Source organism: Nuphar pumila, chromosome 11 (assembly GCF_984573655.1).
Source record: "Nuphar pumila chromosome 11, dmNupPumi1.hap1.1, whole genome shotgun sequence".
In the NCBI taxonomy this organism is placed as follows: Eukaryota; Viridiplantae; Streptophyta; class Magnoliopsida; order Nymphaeales; family Nymphaeaceae; genus Nuphar; species Nuphar pumila.
The window spans coordinates 38,256,422-38,280,035 of record NC_143259.1 but is presented as its reverse complement, the minus strand read 5'-3'; the positions used below and the strand labels follow the sequence as shown (position 1 = coordinate 38,280,035).

Genomic DNA, 23,614 nt, shown 5'->3' with positions numbered 1-23,614 from the left:
CGTAGAATGCGCTTCACAGCTTCCATATGACCCTCCGTTGGAGCATGCATAAACTGGGATACCTGATTGACAGCATAAACTATATCAGGTCTGGTAAAGGTCAAGTACTGTAACATTCCCACGAGACTTCTATACATTGTAGGGTTGACACAAAGATGACCATCTTCAGAGCTCAGTCTTTGGTGTAATACACTAGGAGTACTGACTGGTTTGCAATTCGCCATCCCGGCTCTTTCCAGAAGGTCAAGAGTGTATTTTTGTTGCATGAGTGTCAATGTGTCTTGTTGTCTGTCAACTTCCACACCAAGAAAGTACCTCAACTCCCCTAAATCTTTCATTTTGAAAGTTTTCATTAAAAACTGCTTCACGCCTTGCACATGATTATCTGAACTCCCAGTGATCACAATGTCATCAACATATATAAGAAGAAGTATAACAATGTCTGCCTTTTGGCAAATAAAAAGGGAATGATCCAGAGAGCATCTTCTAAAACCATAACTCTGAATTTGCATAGAGAAACTTTCAAACCAGGAACGGGATGCTGCTTCAACCCATACAGAGATTTCCTTAGTTTGCACACCCAAGCAGTAGGGTCCTTCTCGGCATAACCAGGAGGTTGCTCCATATACACTTCTTCCTTTAAAGTTCCATGCAAAAATGCATTTTTAACATCCATCTGGCTAAGGCTCCAACCTCGATCGACTGCTAGGGATATGATGACACGAATAGTACCCATTTTGACTACCAGACTAAAAGTTTCATCGTAGTCTTCACCATATTGTTGTGTGAATCCTCGAGCAACAAGTCGTGCCTTATATCTGTCAATGCTTCCTTCAGGCTTATATTTTGTTTTATAAACCCATTTTGAGCCAACTACATTCTTTCCTTCTGGCCGAGGGACTATTTCCCAAGTCTGGCATTCATGAAGGGCTTCCATTTCTTCATTCATAGCTTCAGTCCAATGACGGGATTGAAGAGCTTGAGTAAAACAAGTGGGTTCAGCCTGTTTTGTGAGCTGAGACATAAACAACTGGAAATCAAGAGAGAAGGTCTCATAACTCACCCATCGTTGAATAGGATGCTTAATGCGTGACGGCCTTTGAGCCGGATCATTGGCGATGCTTTCCACATACCTTGGCTCAGTATTTTTGTCCCGTCTAGTGTATACCTGTCCAGAGAAGCGTTCTACTGGGGTTGGCTCAACTGGAGATGATTCAACATGTATTTGTGAGTCATTCAACTCCCTACTCAAGTCGAAGGAAGGACAATTTGTCTGACATGTTTCTCCTGTATTAGCAAAAAGATTTGCGCTCATCCATGGATCATATACTTCTAATTCTCGAGATTGCACCGCTGCAGAGTCATTGACCTGAAAATTTCGTTCGTCAAAAACAACATTTCTGGAGGTCCTAATACGTTTTGTAGTAGGATCATAGCATCGATAACCTTTGTATTCATCTGCATACCCAACAAATCTGCACTTGCCAGCCTTGTCCTAAAACTTATTTCGCAGAGATGAATCAATATGTACATAACATACACAACCAAAAGCACGCAGTTGATCGTAAGAGGGATGTTGCCCGAATAAAGTATAATAGGGAGATTTACGATCCAAAAGTGCCATAGGAAGACGATTTATGATATAAACAGATGTGTGAAAAACTTCTGTCCAGAGACTAACGGGCACATTGCTATCATGTAACATGCTCATCGCGCTCTCAACAATATGCCTGTATTTCCGCTCTGCAACCCCATTTTGTTGAGGAGTATGAGGGCAAGAAACCTGTCGACTTATTCTTTTATCCCGAAGAAAGGCAATAAACTCGTTCGATGAATACTCTCCTCCACCATCACATTGAAAATGCACAATATCACAAGCAAACTTTGTTTTGACCATCGAATGGAATTCCCGAAATATTTGAAAAACTTCATGCTTGTGTTTTAAGAAATATATCCAAGTATAACGAGAATAGGAATCAATAAGGATAACATAGTAACGACTGCCAGAAAGAGAAGGAATAGGTGCGGGTCCCCAAACATCAGAACAAATAATCTCAAATGGCTTTGAAGCTCTTTTATTTATAATATGAAAAGGAAGAACATGACTTTTGCAGAGTTCGCATGAGGAACATTTATTATTATTATTAGAAAATGAACATAAACTAGACTCTGGAAGAAGACCATTAGATACAAGGTTTTTAACGAAACCTCGATTACAATGTCCCAAACGACTATGCCAAATATCTGGCTTATTACAATGAAATGAATTAAAAACTGCCAATGAAGGAAAAAACAAAGACTCTGAAGGCGAAGACACTGAAGAATGCTTGGACGACTTCAACTGGAGAACTGGGACTGAAGACGAAGACACTGAAGGAATCTCCTTGAAGACGTACATGTTTCCTTGTCGCTCCCCCTTAGCGAACGTCTCCTTCGTTCGTAGATCCTTAACATAAACAGAAGAGGGAGTAAATTCGACAGAAGAATTCATATCGTCAACAAGTTTAGCTACAGAGACAATGCTATTTTTAATATTAGGAGCAAGAAGGACATTGGACAAGTGAAGTGAGGACTTTGACATAGGGATATGTGCATTGCAGTATGACTAATGGAGTGATAAGTTCCATCTCCCGTAACTATACTACCTTTTTTAAAATAAGGCAATAAGTGAGATAACTTACCCGCATTACCCGTAACATGCGTGGCGGCACCTGAATCAACATACCATTCGCCTTGTTCATTTTGCTTGATCGTCATCTGTGACAATGCTGATAACAAAAGTTGTTGCACATCTGTGGATGGCCCTTTTGTGTCCACAACAGTAGCGGATTTATTTTCAATTTTGTTTATTTTTCCTCTATTCTGTAGGTTGAACCAACAATCAGCTTTCACATGTCCTCTTTTGTTACATAGGAAACAAGTGGGCACTCTCCTCTGATTCCCTGTGTTAAAACCCCCTGAAATATTAGGTGTAGGCAAGATACCACGTCCTCCCTGCCCAAAACGTCCGCGGCCTCTGCCTCCTTGATGCCCTCCATTCCATCGTCCAAAACCTACAGAAGTGTCCATGGCCAAAACTGAATGAGGACGAGTTGATTCATTTCCTTCTGCCCTTTGCTTCATAACCATCTCATGCTGGAGAAGTTTCGCTTGGAGGTCGTCAAAAGTGGGCAAGTGAGGAAGGCATGATAAAGCTGTGGTAAACATGTCAAAGTCAGGACCCAATCCATTGAGGAGTTGTTGAACTTTATCTTTATCTGCAATAGCACTTCTAACAACAGCCAATTGATCAGTAATACTCTTCAAGCGGCCTATGTATTCCATGACTGTCATGGAACCTTTCTTCAAACTTTGAAATTCATTTTTTAAGAACATAACTCGGGATTCTGATATTTGAGAGTAAGTCTGTGACAGTTTACTCCACAGATCCGCCGCAATGCAATCATCTGAAAGAGTAACCAACACTTCTTGAGAGAGTGTTGACGTAATATAAGCAACTAAAGACTGATCCCGCTTCCTCCAAACTGTATATTCTGGATTCTTAATGGAAATGGTAATTGTGTCACCTTTCTCATCCTTGGTTTCCTGCAAAATAAGCCGTGGTGGTATAGGGACTAAACCATCCAAATGTTCATCGAGATCCTGACTCCGTATAAAAGGAAGGATTTTCCTTTTCCACGTCAAAAAATTAGAATGAGTAAGTTTTTCTGTAACAAGCTGACTCAAGAAATTGGCAGAGGGACCGGATGATGAAGACGAAGAGTAATCCATATCAGTAGAATAATGAATAAGCAAACAAGATGAATGAAAAGAAATAAACAGATTTAAGATCACTCAATTAATCAGAAACACTGTAATAAGGCAGATACTTGTACGACCAAACAAGGCTGCACAAAGATCACTAAAACAACAACGACGGAAGGAAAGGAAATTTAAGGAATCAAAACTGATTTGAAAAAAAAAAAGAGAACCAACACAGATGATAGAGTAACAAAAAAGAGAGAACTTAGGATGAACACAGTCGATGAGCACGCTGAAGGAGAAAACACTGTTTCAGAAGGAGGAAACGTTGTTTCAGAAAGGGGAGATGTAACACCCCAAAATTTCAAACTTGCAAACCTTTCAGAAAAACGGACAAGAGACTAAAAATGAATCTCTTCATCTCAGAGATGTTTTACGAAATCAGCGGAAGACTATACTTTTGCTAAGTTCAGAAAGGCAAGCTGACAACTTTGGGCGCGTTAGCTAAAAGAACCAAAACGCACAACCCATGCCACTTGCAAACACTTGGAAAAACCACTTTCATTTAAGAAATTCTCCAAATAGCACAAAATTCGGATATCCCCAGGAAAATCCGTTACAAAACCTCAAACAACAGGATGCGAGCTAAGAGCAGGAAGAAGAGCGTCTTGAAGCCATCTTGCCATCGCACCATCGCCTGTGGTGTACCTAATCATCACCTGTACCCATAGAATGGGTTAGTTTCGCGAAAAACTAGTAGGTACACAAGAGAGACTACCAGAAACTGAATTATGTAGATTTAATTCAGTAGGTTACACAGTTTAAAGCAGATATGCAGTTAAACAGGTAAGCAATGCACACAGGTAACTAGTGCAAACACATAAGTAGTGCAAGCGAACAAGTAGTGCAAGCGAGTCAGTAATGCAAGCGAATCAGTACTTCAAGCGAGTCAGTAGTGCAAGCGAATCAGTAGTGCAAGCGAGTCAGTAGTGCAAGCGAATCAGTAGTGCAAGCGAGTCAGTAGTGCAAGCGAATCAGTACCCAACGACCAGTGTAGACAGACCTTATGTTTCGATAATTACTAACCCGCGGGTACGCGCAGGCAAAATATAGAAACAACTGAAACTAGTTCGGGCGTCTGTTATTTTATGTATTTTCAATAACCCGAATAGCTAGTTGAGTCCGCTCCAAAGGGACGGCTTTAGCCGAGAGAGGATTCCCCAAAGGAGGCAGTGCCACGGATGCATCCAACTTTTGCAGAAGTGTTGAGCTAACTATTGTAGCCCCTTTCCCCTAACTCCAATGACTGGGGAAGCCAGATCGTTGCCCGTAGGGTGGTTGTTAACAACCTGTCCATTGGAGTTTGTACCGCTCTGTCCTCTCCCTTGACAGACACATGGAAGCGAATAGGTACGTTAGGGGTTGCTTAACTAACGACCCATTCTATGCTGTGGTCTTTAAACCACTCGAGCATCTTGCCTGTGAAGGCGAATGTGAGGCCATTTATGTGATTACAACATTGTGCATTTAGCACTGATCGAGGTCGCACGACCGTCTCATCCGATCATCGCAGTACTAGACGTGTCGTGCACGACTACAAGTACTTTAGGATGAAGGGGGTATAGTTCCTCAACAGAAGCTTCAACAGGAGTGTTTCACAAAGATGTAAAGTTTATCTACTTTACTTTATCCTTTGAAACAACAATACCTTGTGCCAACATTATGCATGTGATTATCTCGAATCACATCCGCTATCGGGGTATCTACATGTCTCGCATGACTCGATACCGGCCTCGATAGACGGGATACGGGTTTCTCAACAGAACACCCGCTAAGAAGTTCGCTCGCTCCCGACAAAACTCTTGTCGCAAGAGGGAGAGTGGTAAATGCCCCTTGCATCCTCCACGAGGATGCCTTTAAGGCATCCGCAAAGAGCAAGAACCTGCACGTCATCTGCAATAGCAAGAGTCTAGGCGCAAAGCGCGACGACAAGTAAAAGTTGTAAGCAGGAGTGCAACGCGAAACCTCGACGCGATGCGCGACGGCAAGTAAAGACTGACAGGAGGTAAAGGGCAAGGATCGCGGAACAGCGTCCTTGAGTTAAATGCGTACTAGTATAAATATATATATATATATTTCTATATATATATTTATTTAATGGTCCCTTTTTAGTTAATTGAACTTAATTCAATTGTCCAAGTCTTCTGTGCAATCTTCCCCTACCTTGGAGGGTTACGAGCTTGCTGACGTCTGCGGACGTACACGATTGACGGCTCGGGTCGCGGAGCGCGAGTGGGATCCGTCGTAGCTGCAAATATGCGATATTAACATGCAAACCCAGACAAAAGCAAAAGCAAGGCAAAGACTCGACTTCTCCGATACATTGGGTTGGGGCCAACCATCCCAAATGACCCGAAAAAAAGGATAAAGCAGGACCAAAATGAGCCTTGCCGCCTAAAGGAGAATGTAGTCAATGCGAGCAGATGACTCACGTTTACTAGAAATTCCTCGTTGGAGACCAACAATTGTAATGATATGTCCCTATCACGATGTAGCTTCCAAAGATTTCCCGAGCCTGTTGGCCAAGGGTATAGGCCCGCGCGCAAAGGGCAGGGGGCCATCGGCCCCTGCTGGCAAACAAAAAGGCAGGGGCCAATGGCTCCTGTTGGCAAACATAAAGGCAGGGGCCAATGGCCCCTGCTGGCAAACAACAAGGCAGGGGCCTATGGCCCCTGCTGGCAAACAACAAGGCAGGGGCCTATGGCCCCTGCTGGCAAACAAAAAAGGGCAGGGGCCATCGGCCCCTGCTGGCAGACAAAAAGGCAGGGTCATCGGCCCCTGCTGGCACAACAGAAAGGCAGGGGCCATCGGCCCCTGCTGGCGCATCAAAAAGGCACGGGCCATCGGCCCCTGCTAGCACAACTAAAAGGCAGGGGCCCTCGGCCCCTGCTGGCATATCAAAAAGGCAGGGGCCCTCGGCCCCTGCTGGTATATAAAAAAGGCAGGGGCCATCGGCCCCTGCTGGCATATCAAGAAGGGGGCAGGGAGGAGGGGCTCGGCCCCTCCCCTGCCGTAGCAGAGAACAGGGAGGAGGGGCTCGGCCCCTCCCCTACCGTAACAGACGCAAAGAGGGGGGTGTCATGCACCACCCCTGCTAAAAGGGGGCACAGGGAGGGGGTTTGTCCCCTCCCGTGGCCACACAGAGAAGTGAGGGAGAGAGAGAGAAGAAACTGAGAGGGAAAAGGTGAAACAGTGGCATACCAGGTGGTTTTCGGGGGAAGCTCGCCGGAGAGAAAGGACGGGTCGCCGACGTCGGTTGTGGCGGCTGTCGAGAGTCGTCGGCGTCGCTGGCGGTGGTTGAGCGAGAGAGGGAGTCGGGAAGAGACGAGAGGGCGAGAGGCGGTGAGGGGGTTTCGTAACCCTCCTCCCGCCTGCCTCGCTGTCTTAAGAGACAGCGAGTGGCAGTGGTTTGGGTCGGGTCCGGATCCGGCCCGAACAAAAACAAATTTTTTTTTGTTACATCCTACCCTCCTTACAATAATTTCGTCCGCGAAATTTTTATTGCATAAATTGGTCAAAATACAAGTCAGGGTATTTATCCCTGACATCAGACTCAGGCTCCCATGTACATTCATTAATTCCATGGTGTTGCCAACATACTTTTACAAGAGAAATCGTCCTCGATCTGAGAACTTGGTCTCGACGATCAACGATTGCCACTGGTCTTTCTTCGAACGTCAAGTCTTTTTGGATATCCACATCATCATAATGAATGATGTGCGATGGGTCGTGAACGTATCTTCTCAGCATAGATACGTGAAAGACGTTGTGGATCTGAGCGTACTGAGGAGGCAGCGCCACGCGGTAAGCCGCCTCGCCGATCCGATCCAGGATCTCAAAAGGTCCGACGAATCGCGGACTCAGTTTTCCCTTCTTCCCGAACCGGAAAACGCTCTTTGTAGGAGAGACCTTAACAAAAACCATATCTCCCGTTGAGAACACGAGCTCTCTACGTCGACGATCACCGTAACACTTCTGCCGACTTTGCGCGGTACGCAGACGTTCCCTGATCATCTGCACTTGCTGAGTATAGTGCTGTAGCACTATAGGTGAATCTAGCATCCGTTCACCAACCTCATCCCAGTAAACAGGTGATCGACAAGGCTTCCCGTACAAAGCTTCGTACGGGGCCATATCGATACTCGCATGATAACTATTATTGTACGCGAATTCCGCCAACCCTGTATGAGAGTCCCATTCTCCCTTCCAATCTAACATGCACGCTCGCAGCATGTCCTCCAAAGTCTGAATCGTCCGCTCAGATTGTCCGTCGGTCTGAGGGTGGAAGGCGGTGCTAAATTTTAGCTTTGTGCCCAAAGCCAACTGCAACTGCCCCCAAAACCTGGAGGTGAACCTCGGGTCACGATCGGAGATGATTGACACAGGAACACCGTGCAATCTCACAATCTCCCTGACATAAAGGTCTGCCAAGCTGTCCAGTGACTGACTGAGCCGTATAGGGAGAAAATGCGCCGATTTAGTGAGTCGATCCACGATCACCCAAATCGCATCGTGTTTCCTCCGCGTCCTCGGCAAACCGACGATGAAGTCCATCGTGATGTCCTCCCACTTCCATTGTGGAATCACCATCTGCTGCATCACTCCGCCTGGTCGCTGGTGCTCGATCTTAACCTGTTGGCAAGTCAAGCACTTCGAAACGCACTCAGCCACGTCCCGCTTCATTCCACTCCACCAATATCTGCGTTGCAAATCTTTGTACATCTTTGTGCCGCCCAGGTGAATCGTGTACTTGGACTTGTGGGCCTCAGCGAGAATCTCATCTCTCAAAATAGGGTCTTCTGGCACCCAGAGACGATCCTTACGCCATACACCTCCTTCCTCACTCAATCGGAAGGGGGTATCGGCCCGCTGCGCTAGAGCCTTCAGCTTTTCGTACTGCGCATCTATCTTCTGACTGACAAAGATCTTTGACCATAGCTCAGGTTGAGCTACCATGCTGGAAAGACTGATCGAAACCGGAGTGACCGCAAACGGTTCCCACGATATCAGATCCTCGATCAGCTTCCACCCCGCAAATAACAAATTAACAGAAACGCTGGGAGACTTGCGGCTCAGAGCGTCGGCCACAACGTTCGCTTTTCCTGGGTGGTAGGACAAGGTAAAGTCGTAATCCTTGAGGAATTCTAGCCAACGTCGCTGCCTCATATTCAGCTCTTTCTGCGAGAACAAATATTTTAGGCTCTTATGATCTGTAAAAGCCTCAAACTGCTCCCCATACAAATAGTGCCGCCATATCTTCAATGCGAAGACCACCGCTGCTAACTCCAAATCATGAGTCGGATAATTCTTCTCATGTATTTTAAGTTGGCGCGATGCATAGGCGATCACTCTATCGTTCTGCATTAAGACGCAACCCAAACCTGTCCCGGAAGCATCGGTGTAAATCACGAAGCTGCCTTGACCCGAAGGTAAGGCCAAAATAGGAGCAGTCGTAAGACGTTCCTTCAACATCTGAAAACTGCTCTCGCACATGTCATCCCACACGAACTTAGCTTCTTTCTTCAAGAGCTGCGTCAAGGGTAGAGAGATCTTAGAAAAGTCCTGGATAAATCTTCGGTAATGCCCAGCTAATCCAAGAAAACTCCGAATGTCACGAACATTCCTCGGCTGCTGCCAACTGAGTACAACCTCAACTTTCGCTGGATCCACGGACACACCTTCCTTGGAGATGACATGTCCCAAAAACATGATCTCCTCGAGCCAAAACTCGCACTTAGAGTACTTAGCGAACAACCGCTCCTTTCGCAAGGTTTCGAGAATAACCCTCAAGTGCTCACGATGTTGCTCCCAGCTATCTGAATACACCAAGATGTCGTCGATGAACACGATCACGAAGGTGTCCAAGAAGGGTTTGAACACCCTATTCATGAGATCCATGAACGCTGCAGGAGCGTTAGTGAGTCCGAAGGGCATGACCGTAAATTCGTAATGCCCATACCTGGTCCGGAAGGCCGTCTTGGAGATATCATCTCCCTTAATTCTGAGTTGATGGTACCCAGATCTAAGGTCGATCTTTGAGAAGATCTTGACCCTCTGCAACTGATCGAACAGATCCTCGATGCGTGGCAACGGGTACTTATTCTTTATTGTCGCCTGGTTAAGCATCCGATAATCAATGCACAACCGCAATGATCCGTCCTTCTTTTTCACGAACAAGACAGAAGCTCCCCAAGGCGAGACACTGGGGCGAATGAATCCCTGATCCATCAACTCCTGTAACTGCTTCTTGAGCTCTTCGAGCTCGGCTGGCGCCATCCGATATGGAGCCTTAGAAATTGGCGTAGTACCCGACAACAACTCGATGCTGAACTGCACCTCGCGAGGTGGAGGAAGGCCTGACAGTTCCTCCGAGAAGACGTCTGGAAAATCTCGAACAATCTCCAAGTCTCCCATCGGGACTCGCGTCGGCTCGGACTGGATGACACTGACCAAAAAGGCAGTGCATCCCTTCCTCAAGTAGCTCTGCGCCTTCAGCGACGAAATCAACTTGCTCGCCCGAACGGGTTTCACAATCTTAAATTCCATCTTGGGCAATCCTGGTGGAGATAAAACAATCCTGCTATCTCGCCAGAAAATCTTGGCATGATACTTGTGCAGCCAATCCATGCCTAGGATGACGTCAAATTCCGTCATCACTAGCAGGATAACACAAGCCGGTAAATGCCGATCTGCCAAGACTACGTCCAACTCTGGTACGTAGGCCGCACAAATGGTGTTTTTCCCAATCGGGTTATACACTTCAAGGGTATTATGCAAGGGTTTCATAGGTATGTGTAAAAACTCGGCAAAATTTACCGAAATAAAAGAGTGTGTGGCACCACAATAAAAAAGCACAAAAGCCGCTTGGTTAGCGACGAAAAGGGTACCTTGCACTAGGTCGCCCTTGGTCAACTGCTCGGCCTTGGCTGAGTAGACGCGTCCTGGCGCCCTCCTTTGACCGCTCGCCTGCGGTTGTGGCGTTTGATACTGCTGCTGCGGTTGTGGTGGCCGTGTTCCGCTAGTCTGCCTGAAATCATCAGCCGCCTTTTTGCGATAATCACGGGCATAGTGGCCCATCTTGCCACAATACAGGCATCTGCCTGTGTCGTACGGGCACGCCTGCCCAACGTGAGATTGCCTGCATCTGGGGCATACGTTGCCAGCCTGCTGCCCGGTTGGAGGGTTGCCCTGTGACCGCTGACGCTTCGAAGGAGGATATCGCTTCCTTCCTCCTTCGCTCTTTACAGGAAGGAACGGTCGTTTGCCTGGGTCGCCGGAAGGTGTCTTCGGCTCACCACCCGTAGCGGGTGGCCTATTGCTCTGAGTACTCTTAGTGCGCTCCCAGGCTTCACTCAGAACAGTGGCGGCAGCAACTGCTGCAGAGAAGGTCGAGGGCATGCTCGTTAGGACCCGATGCATGAGTCCCTCCTTCAGCCCCCGAACAAACTTTTCTGCTCGCTCGCGATCATCCGCGAACAGGTTGGGGCAGTAGGGTTCCAAACTCTGGAATTTGGCGATATAATCCGTCAAACTCGAATTGCCCGGGCAGAGCTCCAAGAACTCCACCTTCTTCTTCTCCCTTGCGTGAGGCGGGAAGTAGTTCTCCAAGAAAGCCTTTCTGAAAGCTTCCCAAGGAATGGGTGAAATTCCCAAAAACTGTACACCCCGGGCCATGTCCCACCAACTGCGGGCATTCCCCTTCAGCCTGAAGGTCCCGAATAGCGTCTTCTTGTCATCGGGCACTGACAAGACCTCGAACACTCGTTCCACCTCCTTCACCCAGTTATCGGCCATGTCTAGGTCAGGCTTGCCGTCGAAGGTCGGGGGGTCAAGCTTCAGAAATTTCTCATACGTCACTGCGGTATGCGGGATCGGCTCAGGAACGGGCGCTGGTTCCCTTTGGGAACGAATCTGGTCTCGCATAGCCGCTGCCAGGGAACCTAGGGAATCCATCACGAATCCCCGCTGATCTGACCATTCGTCAGCAGACCCTTCGTTCGAGTTCCTTGCCATCCTTGAAGTAAACAAGGAATACCAATAATTAGAAATTTTAGGAAGCTCAAAACAAGCAAAAACATAAGTACTATTCATGTTTAACATGAGTAGTTTATGTAACCCCAACAATGCTGGTACAAAAGCAAAACGTGTCAAGCCACTTAACTTAACAATGCAACGTGCACCTACTAAGCAAGAGGAAAAGTATACTCACAGCGCGATGCGGATGCTCAATGGTCAAGAATCCTTGCTTCCCTTAGCTCTGATACCAAGTTGTAACACCCCAAAATTTCAAACTTGCAAACCTTTCAGAAAAACGGACAAGAGACTAAAAAGGAATCTCTTCATCTCAGAGATGTTTTACGAAATCAGCGGAAGACTATACTTTTGCTAAGTTCAGAAAGGCAAGCTGACAACTTTGGGCGCGTTAGCTAAAAGAACCAAAACGCACAACCCATGCCACTTGCAAACACTTGGAAAAACCACTTTCATTTAAGAAATTCTCCAAATAGCACAAAATTCGGATATCCCAAGGAAAATCCGTTACAAAACCTCAAACAACAGGACACGAGTTAAGAGCAGGAAGAAGAGCGTCTTGAAGCCATCTTGCCATCGCACCATCGCCTGTGGTGTACCTAATCATCACCTGTACCCATAGAATGGGTTAGTTTCACGAAAAACTAGTAGGTACACAAGAGAGACTACCAGGAACTGAATTATGTAGATTTAATTCAGCAGGTTACACAGTTTAAAGCAGATATGCAGTTAAACAGGTAAGCAATGCACACAGGTAACTAGTGCAAACACATAAGTAGTGCAAGCGAACAAGTAGTGCAAGCGAGTCAGTAATACAAGCGAATCAGTAGTGCAAGCGAGTCAGTAGTGCAAGCGAATCAGTAGTGCAAGCGAGTCAGTAGTGCAAGCGAATCAGTAGTGCAAGCGAATCAGTAGTGCAAGCGAGTCAGTACCCAACGACCAGTATAGACAGACCTTATGTTTCGATAATTACTAACACGCGGGTACGCGCAGGCAAAATATAGAAACAACTGAAACTAGTTCGGGCGTCTGTTATTTTATGTATTTTCAATAACCCGAATAGCTAGTTGAGTCCGCTCCAAAGGGACGGCTTTAGCCGAGAGAGGATTCCCCAAAGGAGGCAGTGCCACGGATGCATCCAACTTCTGCAGAAGTGTTGAGCTAACTATTGTAGCCCCTTTCCCCTAACTCCAATGACTGGGGAAGCCGGATCGTTGCCCGTAGGGTGGTTGTTAACAACCTGTCCATTGGAGTTTGTACCGCTTTGTCCTATCCCTTGACAGACACATGGAAGCGAATAGGTACGTTAGGGGTTGCTTAACTAACGACCCATTCTATGCTGTGGTCTTTAAACCACTCGAGCATCTTGCCTGTGAAGGCGAATGTGAGGCCATTTATGTGATTACAACATTGTGCATTTAGCACTGATCGAGGACGCACGACCGTCTCATCCGATCATCGCAGTACTAGACGTGTCGTGCACGACTACAAGTACTTTAGGATGAAGGGGGTATAGTTCCTCAACAGAAGCTTCAACAGGAGTGTTTCACAAAGATGTAAAGTTTATCTACTTTACTTTATCCTTTGAAACAGCAATACCTTGTGCCAACATTATGCATGTGATTATCTCGAATCACATCCGCTATCTGGGTATCTACATGTCTCGCATGACTCGATACCGGCCTCGATAGACGGGATACGGGTTTCTCAACAGAACACCCGCTAAGAAGTTCGCTCGCTCCAGACAAAACTCTTGTCGCAAGAGGGAGAGTGGTAAATGCCCCTTGCATCCTCCACGAGGATGCCTTTAAGGCATCCGCAAAGAGCAAGAACCTGCACGTCATCTGCAATAGCAAGAGTCTAGGCGCAAAGCGCGACGACAAGTAAAAGTTGTAAGCAGGAGTGCAACGCGAAACCTCGACGCGATGCGCGACGGCAAGTAAAGACTGACAGGAGATAAAGGGCAAGGATCGCGAAACAACGTCCTTGAGTTAAATGCGTACTAGTATAAATATATATATATATATATTTCTATATATATATTTATTTAATGGTCCCTTTTTAGTTAATTGAACTTAATTCAATTGTCCAAGTCTTCTGTGCAATCTTCCCCTACCTTGGAGGGTTACGAGCTTGCTGACGTCTGCGGACGTACATGATTGATGGCTCGGGTCGCGGAGCGCGAGTGAGATCCGTCGTAGCTGCAAATATGCGATATTAGCATGCAAACCCAAACAAAAGCAAAAGCAAGGCAAAGACTCGATTTCTCCGATACATAGGGTTGGGGCCAACCATCCCAAATGACCCGAAAAAAAGGATAAAGCAGGACCAAAATGAGCCTTGCCGCCTAAAGGGGAATGTAGTCAATGCGAGCAGATGACTCACGTTTACTAGAAATTCCTCGTTGGAGACCAACAATTGTAATGATCTGTCCCCATCACGATGTAGCTTCCAAAGATTTCCCGGGCCTTTTGGCCAAGGGTATAGGCCCGCGCGCAAAGGGCAGGGGGCCATCGGCCCCTGCTGGCAAACAAAAAGGCAGGGGCCAATGGCCCCTGCTGGCAAACAGCAAGGCAGGGGCCTATGGCCCCTGCTGGCAGACAAAAAGGCAGGGGCCATCGGCCCCTGCTGGCGCATCAAAAAGGTAGGGGCCATCGGCCCCTGCTAGCACAACTAAAAGGCAGGGGCCATCGGCCCCTGCTGGCATATAAAAAAGGCAGGGGCCATCGGCCCCTGCTGGTATATCAAAAAGGCAGGGGCCATCGGCCCCTGCTAGCACATTCAAAAAGGCAGGGGCCATCGGCCCCTGCTGGCATATCAAGAAGGGGGCAGGGAGGAGGGGCTCGGCCCCTCCCCTGCCGTAGCAGAGAGCAGGGAGGAGGGGCTCGGCCCCTCCCCTACCGTAGCAGAGAACAGGGAGGAGGGGCTCAGCCCCTCCCCTACCGTAACGGACGCAAAGAGGGGGGTGTCATGCACCACCCCTGCTAAAAGGGGGCACAGGGAGGGGGTTTGTTCCCTCCCGTGGCCACACAGAGAAGTGAGGGAGAGAGAGAGAAGAAACTGAGAGGGAAAAGGGGAAACAGTGGCATACCAGGTGGTTTTCGGGGGAAGCTCGCCGGAGAGAAAGGAGGGGTCGCCGACGTCGGTGGCGGCGGCTGTCGAGAGTCGCCGGCGTCGCTGGCGGTGGATGAGCGAGAGAGGGAGTCGGGAAGAGACGAGAGGGCGAGAGGCGGTGAGGGGGTTTCGTAACCCTCCTCCCGCCTGCCTCGCTGTCTTAAGAGACAGCGAGTGGCGGTGGTTTGGGTCGGGTCCGGGTCGGGTCCGGATCCGGCCCGAACCAAAACAATTTGTTTTGTTACAGGAGATCACGCTGTTGCTATTCAAGAGAGTCTTCACGCTGAAGGAGGAACACGATGCTGCTGTTCCAGAGATTTCAGAAGAGGAGGAAACGTTGTTTTAGAAGGAGGAAACGCTGTTTCAGAAAGGGGAGATCACGCTGCTGCTATTCCAGAGAGTCTTCACGCTGAAGGAGGAACACGATGCTGCTGTTCCAGAGATTTCAGAAGAGGAGGAAACACTGTTAGGATGAACACGCTACTGCTGTCAGGTGGAACACGCAGAAGGGAGTTCTGCTGTTCACGCACAGGGGGAGATCACGCTATTTCAGAACTTCTTCACGCACAGGGAGTTCTGTTGTTCACGCTGAAAGAGGGTACACTGTTTCAGAAGGGGAAGATCACGCTGCTGTTCACGTTGGAAGAGGATACGCTGGGGAAGATCACGCTGCTGTTCACGCTGAAAGAGGATACGTTGTTTCAGAAGGTCTTCACGCACAGGATGGCCTGTGCTCTGATACCATAATAGATTTCATATCTGCTATAGCGTTAACAGGAAACAGGGCGAGAGAGAGAGAGAGAGAGAGAGAGAGAGAGAGAGAGAGAGAGAGAGAGCACAATGGCTGGGGCAGCTCACAATGCTCGACCTCCAAGCCCTAACCATATTATATATAGCAGCAAAAATACAACTATCCTTGTAATATCAGAGATATTACAAGGATGCCATTAATGAGAGTAAAACAGCATGTGTTTCATTAACATACCATGCGTATGGATCTGGATCCAGATCCATACGCAAGCTATATTTTAACAGAGCTGTCATGTTACAATATGACCCAATTGACGTTCCCGCTCTTGGATGATCTCCAACAGGCATATGAGGTGCACGACTTCCTCTTAGCGGTCAGAGCGCTGATTTAGAGAGTGAAATCTCTCGGTTTCGAGATTCAGGAAATTTGGTGATATACTGCGGGTGGATAGTGGTTCCTCTCGAGTTCGATCTTACGACCCTTCTCCATGATCAGTACCATGCGACTCCTATCGTAGGACATTAGGGAGTTCAGAGGACGTACCGACCAGAGTTACCAGTCGAGGAAGCGGGAGCGGGAGCGGGAAGCGATACGGGAAGCAGGAGCAGGAAGCGAGGCACTTTAAAAAATTTAGGAAGCGGGAAAGCGTGGGACCACTTAGAAGAAAATTCTGAACCGTCTCGGAAGCGACCTAGGAAGCGAACCGGAAGCGAGGGGGAAGCGAAAAAATGAAAAATGAAAAATGGGAGAAGCGAGGGGGAAGCGTGGGGGAAGCACGCTTCCCAAAAAAGGGGGACGCTTCCCCTCATGCTTCGGAAGCGCGACTTTTCGCTCTTCCGAAGCGCGCTTCCCCTTTTACCTAGGCGCTTCTGGTAACTCTGGTACCGATGCTTGAGTAGGGAGTTTGCATGGAAGGACATGAAGAAGCAGGTCCGGCAGATTGTGGGGTGATGCGATGTGTGCAAGAGAGTCAAATACGAGCCCCCCCAGGATTGTTGCAGCCTCTTCCGGTGTCAGACCATGTTTTAGAGGACATATCGATGGACTTTATCGACAGGCTGCCCTTCGTTCACGGAAAGTCCACTGTCATGGTAGTAGTAGATCTGTCTGTCCAACTACGGTCACTTCTTAGTTGTGGCTCACCCGTACACTACCAAGTCCATCGCCGAGTTGTTTGTATGGAAAGTGTTCTGCCTACACGGGATGCCTCGTACCATCGTTAGCGATTGGGACCCTGTGTTCATCAACACCTTCTAGGTAGAGTTCTTTCGGTTGCAGGAAAAAAAGTTAGCCATGAGCACTGCTTATTATCCCCAGACGGACGACCCGACCGAGGTGTTGAACTAGTTCTTGGAGACTATCTTTGAGCCTTTGTGGGGGACAGATCAAGGCATGGGTGAGATTCCTCCCTTGGACCTAGTGGTCCTATAAGATGGCTAGGGGTGTCAACGGGTTAGGTTTACCCGAACCCGACCTGTACCAAACCCTATAGGGTCTGGGTAAGACCCAATTCAGACCCGAAGGCCCGATTAATACATGGATCGGGTATAGTTTGTAAAATTTTATACCAGACCCGAGCCTGACTCGAGTTTCGATTAAGACCTGCAATTTTTCAATGTAAAAGTGATAAAAAATATTATTTTACTGGGTATGGCCTGGGTTTGGTTCATGTAGTTCTTATTGGGTTCGGGTTAGTTTCTCTTATGGTGGGTCTGATTAGACTCGGATCCGGACCCAATACCATACCCAAAAATAGGTGCCAGGTCTGGTTCCACCTGGGTCCGAACCAAACCTGACCAGTTGACACCCTAAACATGGCATACCACTCTGCCATACAGGCTACTCTCTTCCAGGCCATGTATGGTCAGCTCCTCCGACCATTGCCAAATACGTTGGAGGAGCTGCACAGGCAGGCACAGTAGCATCAACCCTGTTGGAGAGGGATCACCTCGTACGGTTGTTATGTAAGAATATGGCTACGGCCTAGGAGCGGATGAAGCAGGAATACGGCCAGAAGCATCACTCGCGATAGTTCCAGTTAGGTGACCTTGTGCTCCTTAAATTGCTGCTTCACCAATAGGGCACAATTCGGTGAGTACACCAGCAAAAGCTAGTACTCTGTTTTTATGGACCTTTTCCTGTTTTGGAGAAGGTCGAATCAATGACTTATTGCTTGGACCTTTCGGCAGGAACCCAGGTACTCCCTGTGTTCCATATCTCATGCCTTAAGCCGTATAAAGGAGAGCTTTTCGACGGGCTTTCGGCCTTGCTAGATCTCCATGATACTTCGCCTCAATCATCTAGGGTTCTTGGGAAAAGAAGGCGGAGGAAGGGTGGTCGCTTAACCATTGAGGTGTTAGTTTAGTGGATCGGAAGTGGAGTTGACGAAGCGACCTGGGAAGAGGAAGACCGTCTAGCAGCTCAATATCCAGAGTTTTTGCCTTGATGTCAAGGCATGTTTGAGAGGTATTGATTGTTACAGATCTGATCCACGGAGGCCGCCTTAGGATTTGACCCAGACGACCCATCCAGCTTGGAGTCCCACTCAGGTTGGGACTTTGCAGGGAAACCCGCCCAAGCTGGGATTGTGCTGGTCGGCCAGCCTAGAGTCCCATCTAGGCTAGGACACCCCTGTGTATTTTTACTCTTTTTCTCATGTAATTCTATAAATAGATGTACCTAGCTTAGTTATTTTCAATGAAGTTTATGAGTATTCTCTCAATTCTTCGTTTAGGTTCTTGCTCTTGATTGCCTTTCGAGGTAATGTGTTTATCCCTCACCCGTCCATCTTTTCCGCACGTTGCCAATAGGAGGGAACACCCAATTCTCCCTCCTCCCTAGCGCCGACCTCCCTGCTCCTCGCCCGTATGACCAGCCCCGGGAGAGACGTCTCTCTCTCTCTCTCTCTCTCTCTCTCTCTCTTGCTGCTGTTGCCCCAGTCTGTTGTGTCCACCTTAGGCCGGACACACACCCTTCTCTCCCTTGCTCTCTCTTCCCTACCACACGCACCTGCAGCGTGTCCGCCCACTGCCGGACACGAGCTGCGCTCACCGTGGTGTGTTTTCCCCGGTGCACGTGCCCTTCTTCCGAGCTACGCCTCTCAGCATGGTGCAGTCCCACGTGCGAGCTTTCCTCTCCTCAGCCGCACCCCGTTAAGCGTACCCAGATCTGCAGGATCGTTCTCTGCAGGAGTTCGGATCCTGACATGTGACATAGGACATCATAGATTTTCAGTAAATTTAGTGATCTGCTGATATTCGCTGGACAATTGATGAATTTGTTGTCCTGTTAACCTGTCAGTTTTTTGTGATAAGGTGCCTATTCTGTTGAGTTATTGAATTTTCTATCCTGTTATATGCCAGGGCAGACAATGAGCGTTTGCAGCAACTCACGGAGACACAGGCTCAAAAAATTGCTGAGAATACATTGTATATAAAAGACTTGGAAGAAAGAGAGAACATGTTAACTCAAAATGTAACATTCTGACACAGTAGTTATTGTTCTATCGTCCAGCTTGTTAGCTATAATATGCATCACTTATGTGGTTTTTGTCTTGTTTTTCTCTGCTTTTAAAGGTCGAGGAACTTATGATGGAAATAACAGAGGCTGAAGAAGATGTTGCTAGATGGAGGGAAGCTTGTGAATTGGAGGTGGATGCTGGAAAAAATGTCATTCAAGAATGTGACAGAGAGGTAAAAGTTAAAACCTATGTATTTGTAGCACTCTTCTCATTCTTTTCTGTTTGCCATTGTGTATTTCTCGTGATCAGTGTCATCAAAAACGCGCTTTGAGGCGCAAAAGGCGCGCCTCGCCTTGAGGCACGGCCCTCTGTGCCTCAAGGCGCAAAAAAAAAAGTATATATTTTTTTACAACAATACTTCCGAGACATAATCAATAAGAGTTTTGTAGGTTAATCTCATATATTTTCTAGTTATTTCAGTTATGTAATCAGTTTTTTAGTATATTTTAACTTTTGTTGGTTAATCTCATATATTTTTCAGTTATTTCAGTTATGTAATTAGTTTCTTAATATATTTTAATTTTTGTTGGTTAATCTCATATATTTTCCAGTTATGTAATCAATTTTTTAGTTACTTTTATATGTTAATCTCATGTTTTTTAGAATAATCTCATATATTTTAATTTTTGTAGGTTAATCTCATATATTTTCCAGTTATTTTAGTTATGTAATCAGTTTCTTAGTATATTTTAACTTTTGTTGTTTAATCTCATATATTTTCCAGTTATGTAATCAGTTTTTAGTTACTTTTATATGTTAATCTCATAGTTTTTAGAATAATCTCATATATTTTCCAGTTATTTCAATTATGTAATCAGTTTCTTAGTATATTTTAACTTTTTTTTTGTTAATCTCATATATTTTCCAGTTATGTAATAAGTTTTTTAGTTACTTTTATATGTTAATCTCATATTTTTTAGAATAATCTCATATATTTTAACTTTTGTTGGTTAATCTCATATATTTTCCAGTTATGTAATCATTTTTTAAGTTACTTTTATATGTTAATCTCATAACTTTTAGAATAATCTCATATATTTTAACTTTTGTAGGTTAATCTCATATATTTTTCAGTTATGTAATCAGTTTTTAGTTACTTTTATATGCTAATCTCATATTTTTTAGTACTTATTTGAGATTTTCTATTTCTTATTGATTGTTATTTAATCAATAAAGCATTTATTTATTTATATTTTTAGATATTTTTTATAATATTTTTTAAGTTTTCAAAAAAAAAATGAGGCTTACGCTTTACGCCTCGCCTCGGTTTTTGGTGGAGCGCCTCGCTACGCCTCAATGCTTTTCACAACACTGCCTGTGATTAAATGAATCATCGTGATATTTTAAGCAAATTTAGCAGTAGAATGTCACTAACTTTTATGGAAAAAAGTCTGACCAGTGAATGAAGCATTCCTATGAATCACTTGTTGGTGATTTTGTCTTTGGGTTCAGACAAGTTGGTCACTGATTGTATGAAAGGCACCAAGTCCTATAAGTAGAAATGAATAGCAATGGAGTGCTATCTGACAGACCAGCATGGTGTAAATGAAAGTGCTATAGTTTATAACCAAGTTCATGTCTTTGCTCATCAAGATGCCTGGTGCATGCGAACTGTTCTTTCCACAATTGGAATTGTTACACATGCTTAGGATATGTTTTTGATTTTTCATGTGGAATTCTTATTTCCTGAGTTCGCCCTCACTTTTCTTTTTCTTTTCCTTTTGGGGGTTATAGGGTTGGGGAGGGGGAGAGGGGTGGTTTGGGAGGAGGGTGTTCCAATTGAATTCTAGAGCTGCTGTTTTATCTTGAATTCCTAAAGTCAAAGAATAAAATCAACCTTGTTCAAACAAATTAGTGTTACCATATGAAGGGGGGATTATGACAATTCCAAAAATTTATTGCACTTTTTCAGTTATTTAACTTCAGTTTGACTTTCACATTCTTGGTCAATTCACTTTAACCACAATCATCCCTAAATCAAAACACGGCCTTAAGAAGCAAGCTAGACACCCTCTAGGATAGGCAGCCCTTATAACGTATGGATCAATGTAGTCAACAATAAGGGCCTATTACACCCTTGTTAAACTCCAGATTAGAAGTTTTCAATCCTCGTGTGAAAAATATTGCACTAATATGAGAAATGGTGAACGTCTTCCATTCTTAGGTCAGAATTTGTCTGCTTGCTTAAGAAAAAGAGTGCAATGTTATGTCGTGGAGAAGAAGCATTATTTGGCTTAATAGACTAGTAGTGCTGGCATCTGTACCATGTACTTACTGCAGGTGTGATGTTACATTATAACCTGATGCCTGGGAAAGCTTGATGATGAGTTTGTAATATTTCAAATTCCTATATTTTTTCTACTAATCAAGCCAGTCTATGCACATCCCTTTCAGTTGTGCTTTGGATCTGCATAATTAAAGGCCCTTGGTCATGGATGTTTATGATAAAATTCACTGAATAAATTTGTTGCAAGTCTGTTGAGGAGCCAACTGTAAGAGGAATAAATGAATGAAACTTGGAATGCTTGCCCCTCTTGCAGATGGCTGCTCTCAGTGAAGAACTGGAGAAGACTAAATCATCACTGGATTTGGCAATCAACAAGCTGAAATTGAAGGAAGAGCTTGCTGCTACTGCAATGGCAGCACAAGAAGCTGCAGAGAAGTCTCTCCGACTTGCTGACAGTCGGTCTGCAATCCTTCATGAGCGAATTGAGGAGCTGATGAAGCAGTTGGAGGAGGTGGAGAGTAAGGGGGACCGCAGCATACGCAGGAAAATCAGACACATTTGTTGGCCTTGGGAAGTTCTCAGAGTAGCTCCCGGTGTTTCACGTAGGAAGCCAAGCCGGAGAAGGTTGTCAGACATGGATGCACTGTTGCATTACCCAACGTGATGTATAGCTACTGATGAGGTAATCCAACGGTCCATCTTTTATCCTCTAATGTGATGATAAACAGTCAAGGGCACTATATGGAGTCATTTGATAATATTGATCAGGGTGATCAGCCGCCTTTGGTGCAATGTTGCTGCTGGTCCTTTTTTGGGTTTTTTCCTGAACAATTGACTTGGATAGGTAAATGCAGACTACTGGAACCAAGGGGTTATCAAGCTGCAGCCTGTAGTTAAGGAAACTCTCTCATGGTCATGATGTTATATAGCCTGAGAGTAAAGCCCCCCATAACGCTGCAATTTGTCTACTTCAAGTGAGCTATCACGTCATCTAGTTTAATGCTGCAGGAAAATGAGGGTTTGGCATTTGAAAGCATTGCTGCCTGGACCTGAGAAAGTTAGAGAGCGGACAAAAACTTTCTGGATCCGACAATGTACTGAGGTTTGATCAAGCCCATCTATGGAAGTTGGTTGCCAAGTCGGGTAGCCTGGTATTCTCTCTGTTAAATTCCTTCTTGTGGTGAGTCTGTCATGTTTGAAGACAGTAACCATGTGCGCAAACCCTTTGTAACAGCACATGGAAAGCTTACAAGCCCAGTAAGTTGGTGGTAATGTCCGTGAACATTGTGAGGATTGCCTAGGCACAAATATAGCCATGATTTTAAGAAATGTCGAGATATTATGGATATCTGCAAGCCATAAAGATTCCAGTAGTATCTTGATATTCTTAGAATCCCACCTATTTCCGATATCTTGCTATTTTACCATGATTTTAATATTTTTTATGTTTATGTGTTTTAGCTATTATTATTTCCCTCATATTTAACTATAGCCCTATGTTTTGGGATAGGTCATTTCAGAAAAAATCCAGTTTTTTTTAGAATTTCAACTAATAGTTGGAATTACTCTTTCTAGGTCTTTTAAAGTTTATAGTAATCCGACTTTACTAACCAAATACATGAGAACTATAGCTCTGTTTTTTTTTTTCAAATACCCTATTTAGTCGGATAAATGGATCTTCCTGATCAATGTTGTCAGTATCGGTATCGGACCTGCCACCGATTCAGCTGTATCGGCTGATACCGATACTCAAGTGAATCGTTCTGTATTGGCCAGAAAATAATGATAAAATATTATGTGTCAATCACAATGTGACACATGTTAAAACCATTAAGATAATAATAAAAAAATAATTTTTAGTATTTTTTTTTGCATTTATTTAAAAAAATATCTGAGTATCGATTTTCTGCCTACGCTGATAACATTGTTCCTGATATTTAGCTTTCAGTCTTTCTCAAGATTTCTGTTCCAGAGAACGTCCTAAAATTTTGTTACTATTGTTGGAATTTCATGCCAGTTTCATCTTTTCTGGGTTTGGTGCACAGTGGGAATAAAACCCGTTGCAGAAGTACTGCAGTTCATGAACTTGGTGACGTTTCACATGATGCCAAACGCACGTTTCGTGCATTCCTGTAGTTTGGGTTGAATAGATTTTGGAGGCCTTCACCTC

General features: G+C 45.5%; 2 protein-coding genes across 4 annotated transcripts in view; one reads left to right on the top strand and one right to left on the bottom strand.

The window, feature by feature from the left end:
- The window catches only part of LOC149822277 (uncharacterized protein At3g49055-like), a 38,681-nt gene extending 15,826 nt beyond the window's left edge, over positions 1 to 22,855 (top strand). Inside the window, exons 3-6 of one of the 3 annotated variants that reach the window (XM_089980937.1) lie at positions 19,060 to 19,171; positions 19,273 to 19,389; positions 21,758 to 22,126; positions 22,453 to 22,855. In XM_089980937.1, the coding sequence (XP_089837063.1) occupies positions 19,060 to 19,171; positions 19,273 to 19,389; positions 21,758 to 22,108 (580 nt within the window). In that variant the 3' untranslated portion in view covers positions 22,109 to 22,126; positions 22,453 to 22,855. Of the gene's footprint in view, positions 1 to 19,059; positions 19,172 to 19,272; positions 19,390 to 21,757 lie in introns of all 3 variants that reach the window. The other 2 variants (XM_089980938.1, XM_089980936.1) reach the window with 2 other exon arrangements.
- Positions 1,872 to 3,900, bottom strand: LOC149822278 (uncharacterized). Its single transcript, XM_089980939.1, has 2 exons — positions 2,682 to 3,900; positions 1,872 to 2,446 (listed from the first exon to the last, which is right to left on the bottom strand). The coding sequence occupies exons 1-2, from the start codon at positions 3,769 to 3,771 to the stop codon at positions 2,418 to 2,420; spliced, it is 1,119 nt and encodes a 372-aa protein (XP_089837065.1). The 5' UTR covers positions 3,772 to 3,900; the 3' UTR covers positions 1,872 to 2,417.
- Positions 22,856 to 23,614: the final 759 nt, after the last annotated feature.

Coding starts and splice junctions, on each gene's coding strand:
- LOC149822278 (XM_089980939.1), bottom strand. CDS start 3,771: ATGGATTACTCTTCGTCTTCATCATCCGGTCCCTCTGCCAATTTCTTG. Junction 2,447..2,681: donor GCATGTTACGGGTAATGCGG/GTAAGTTATCTC, acceptor GTTTATGTTAAG/GATCTACGAACGAAGGAGAC.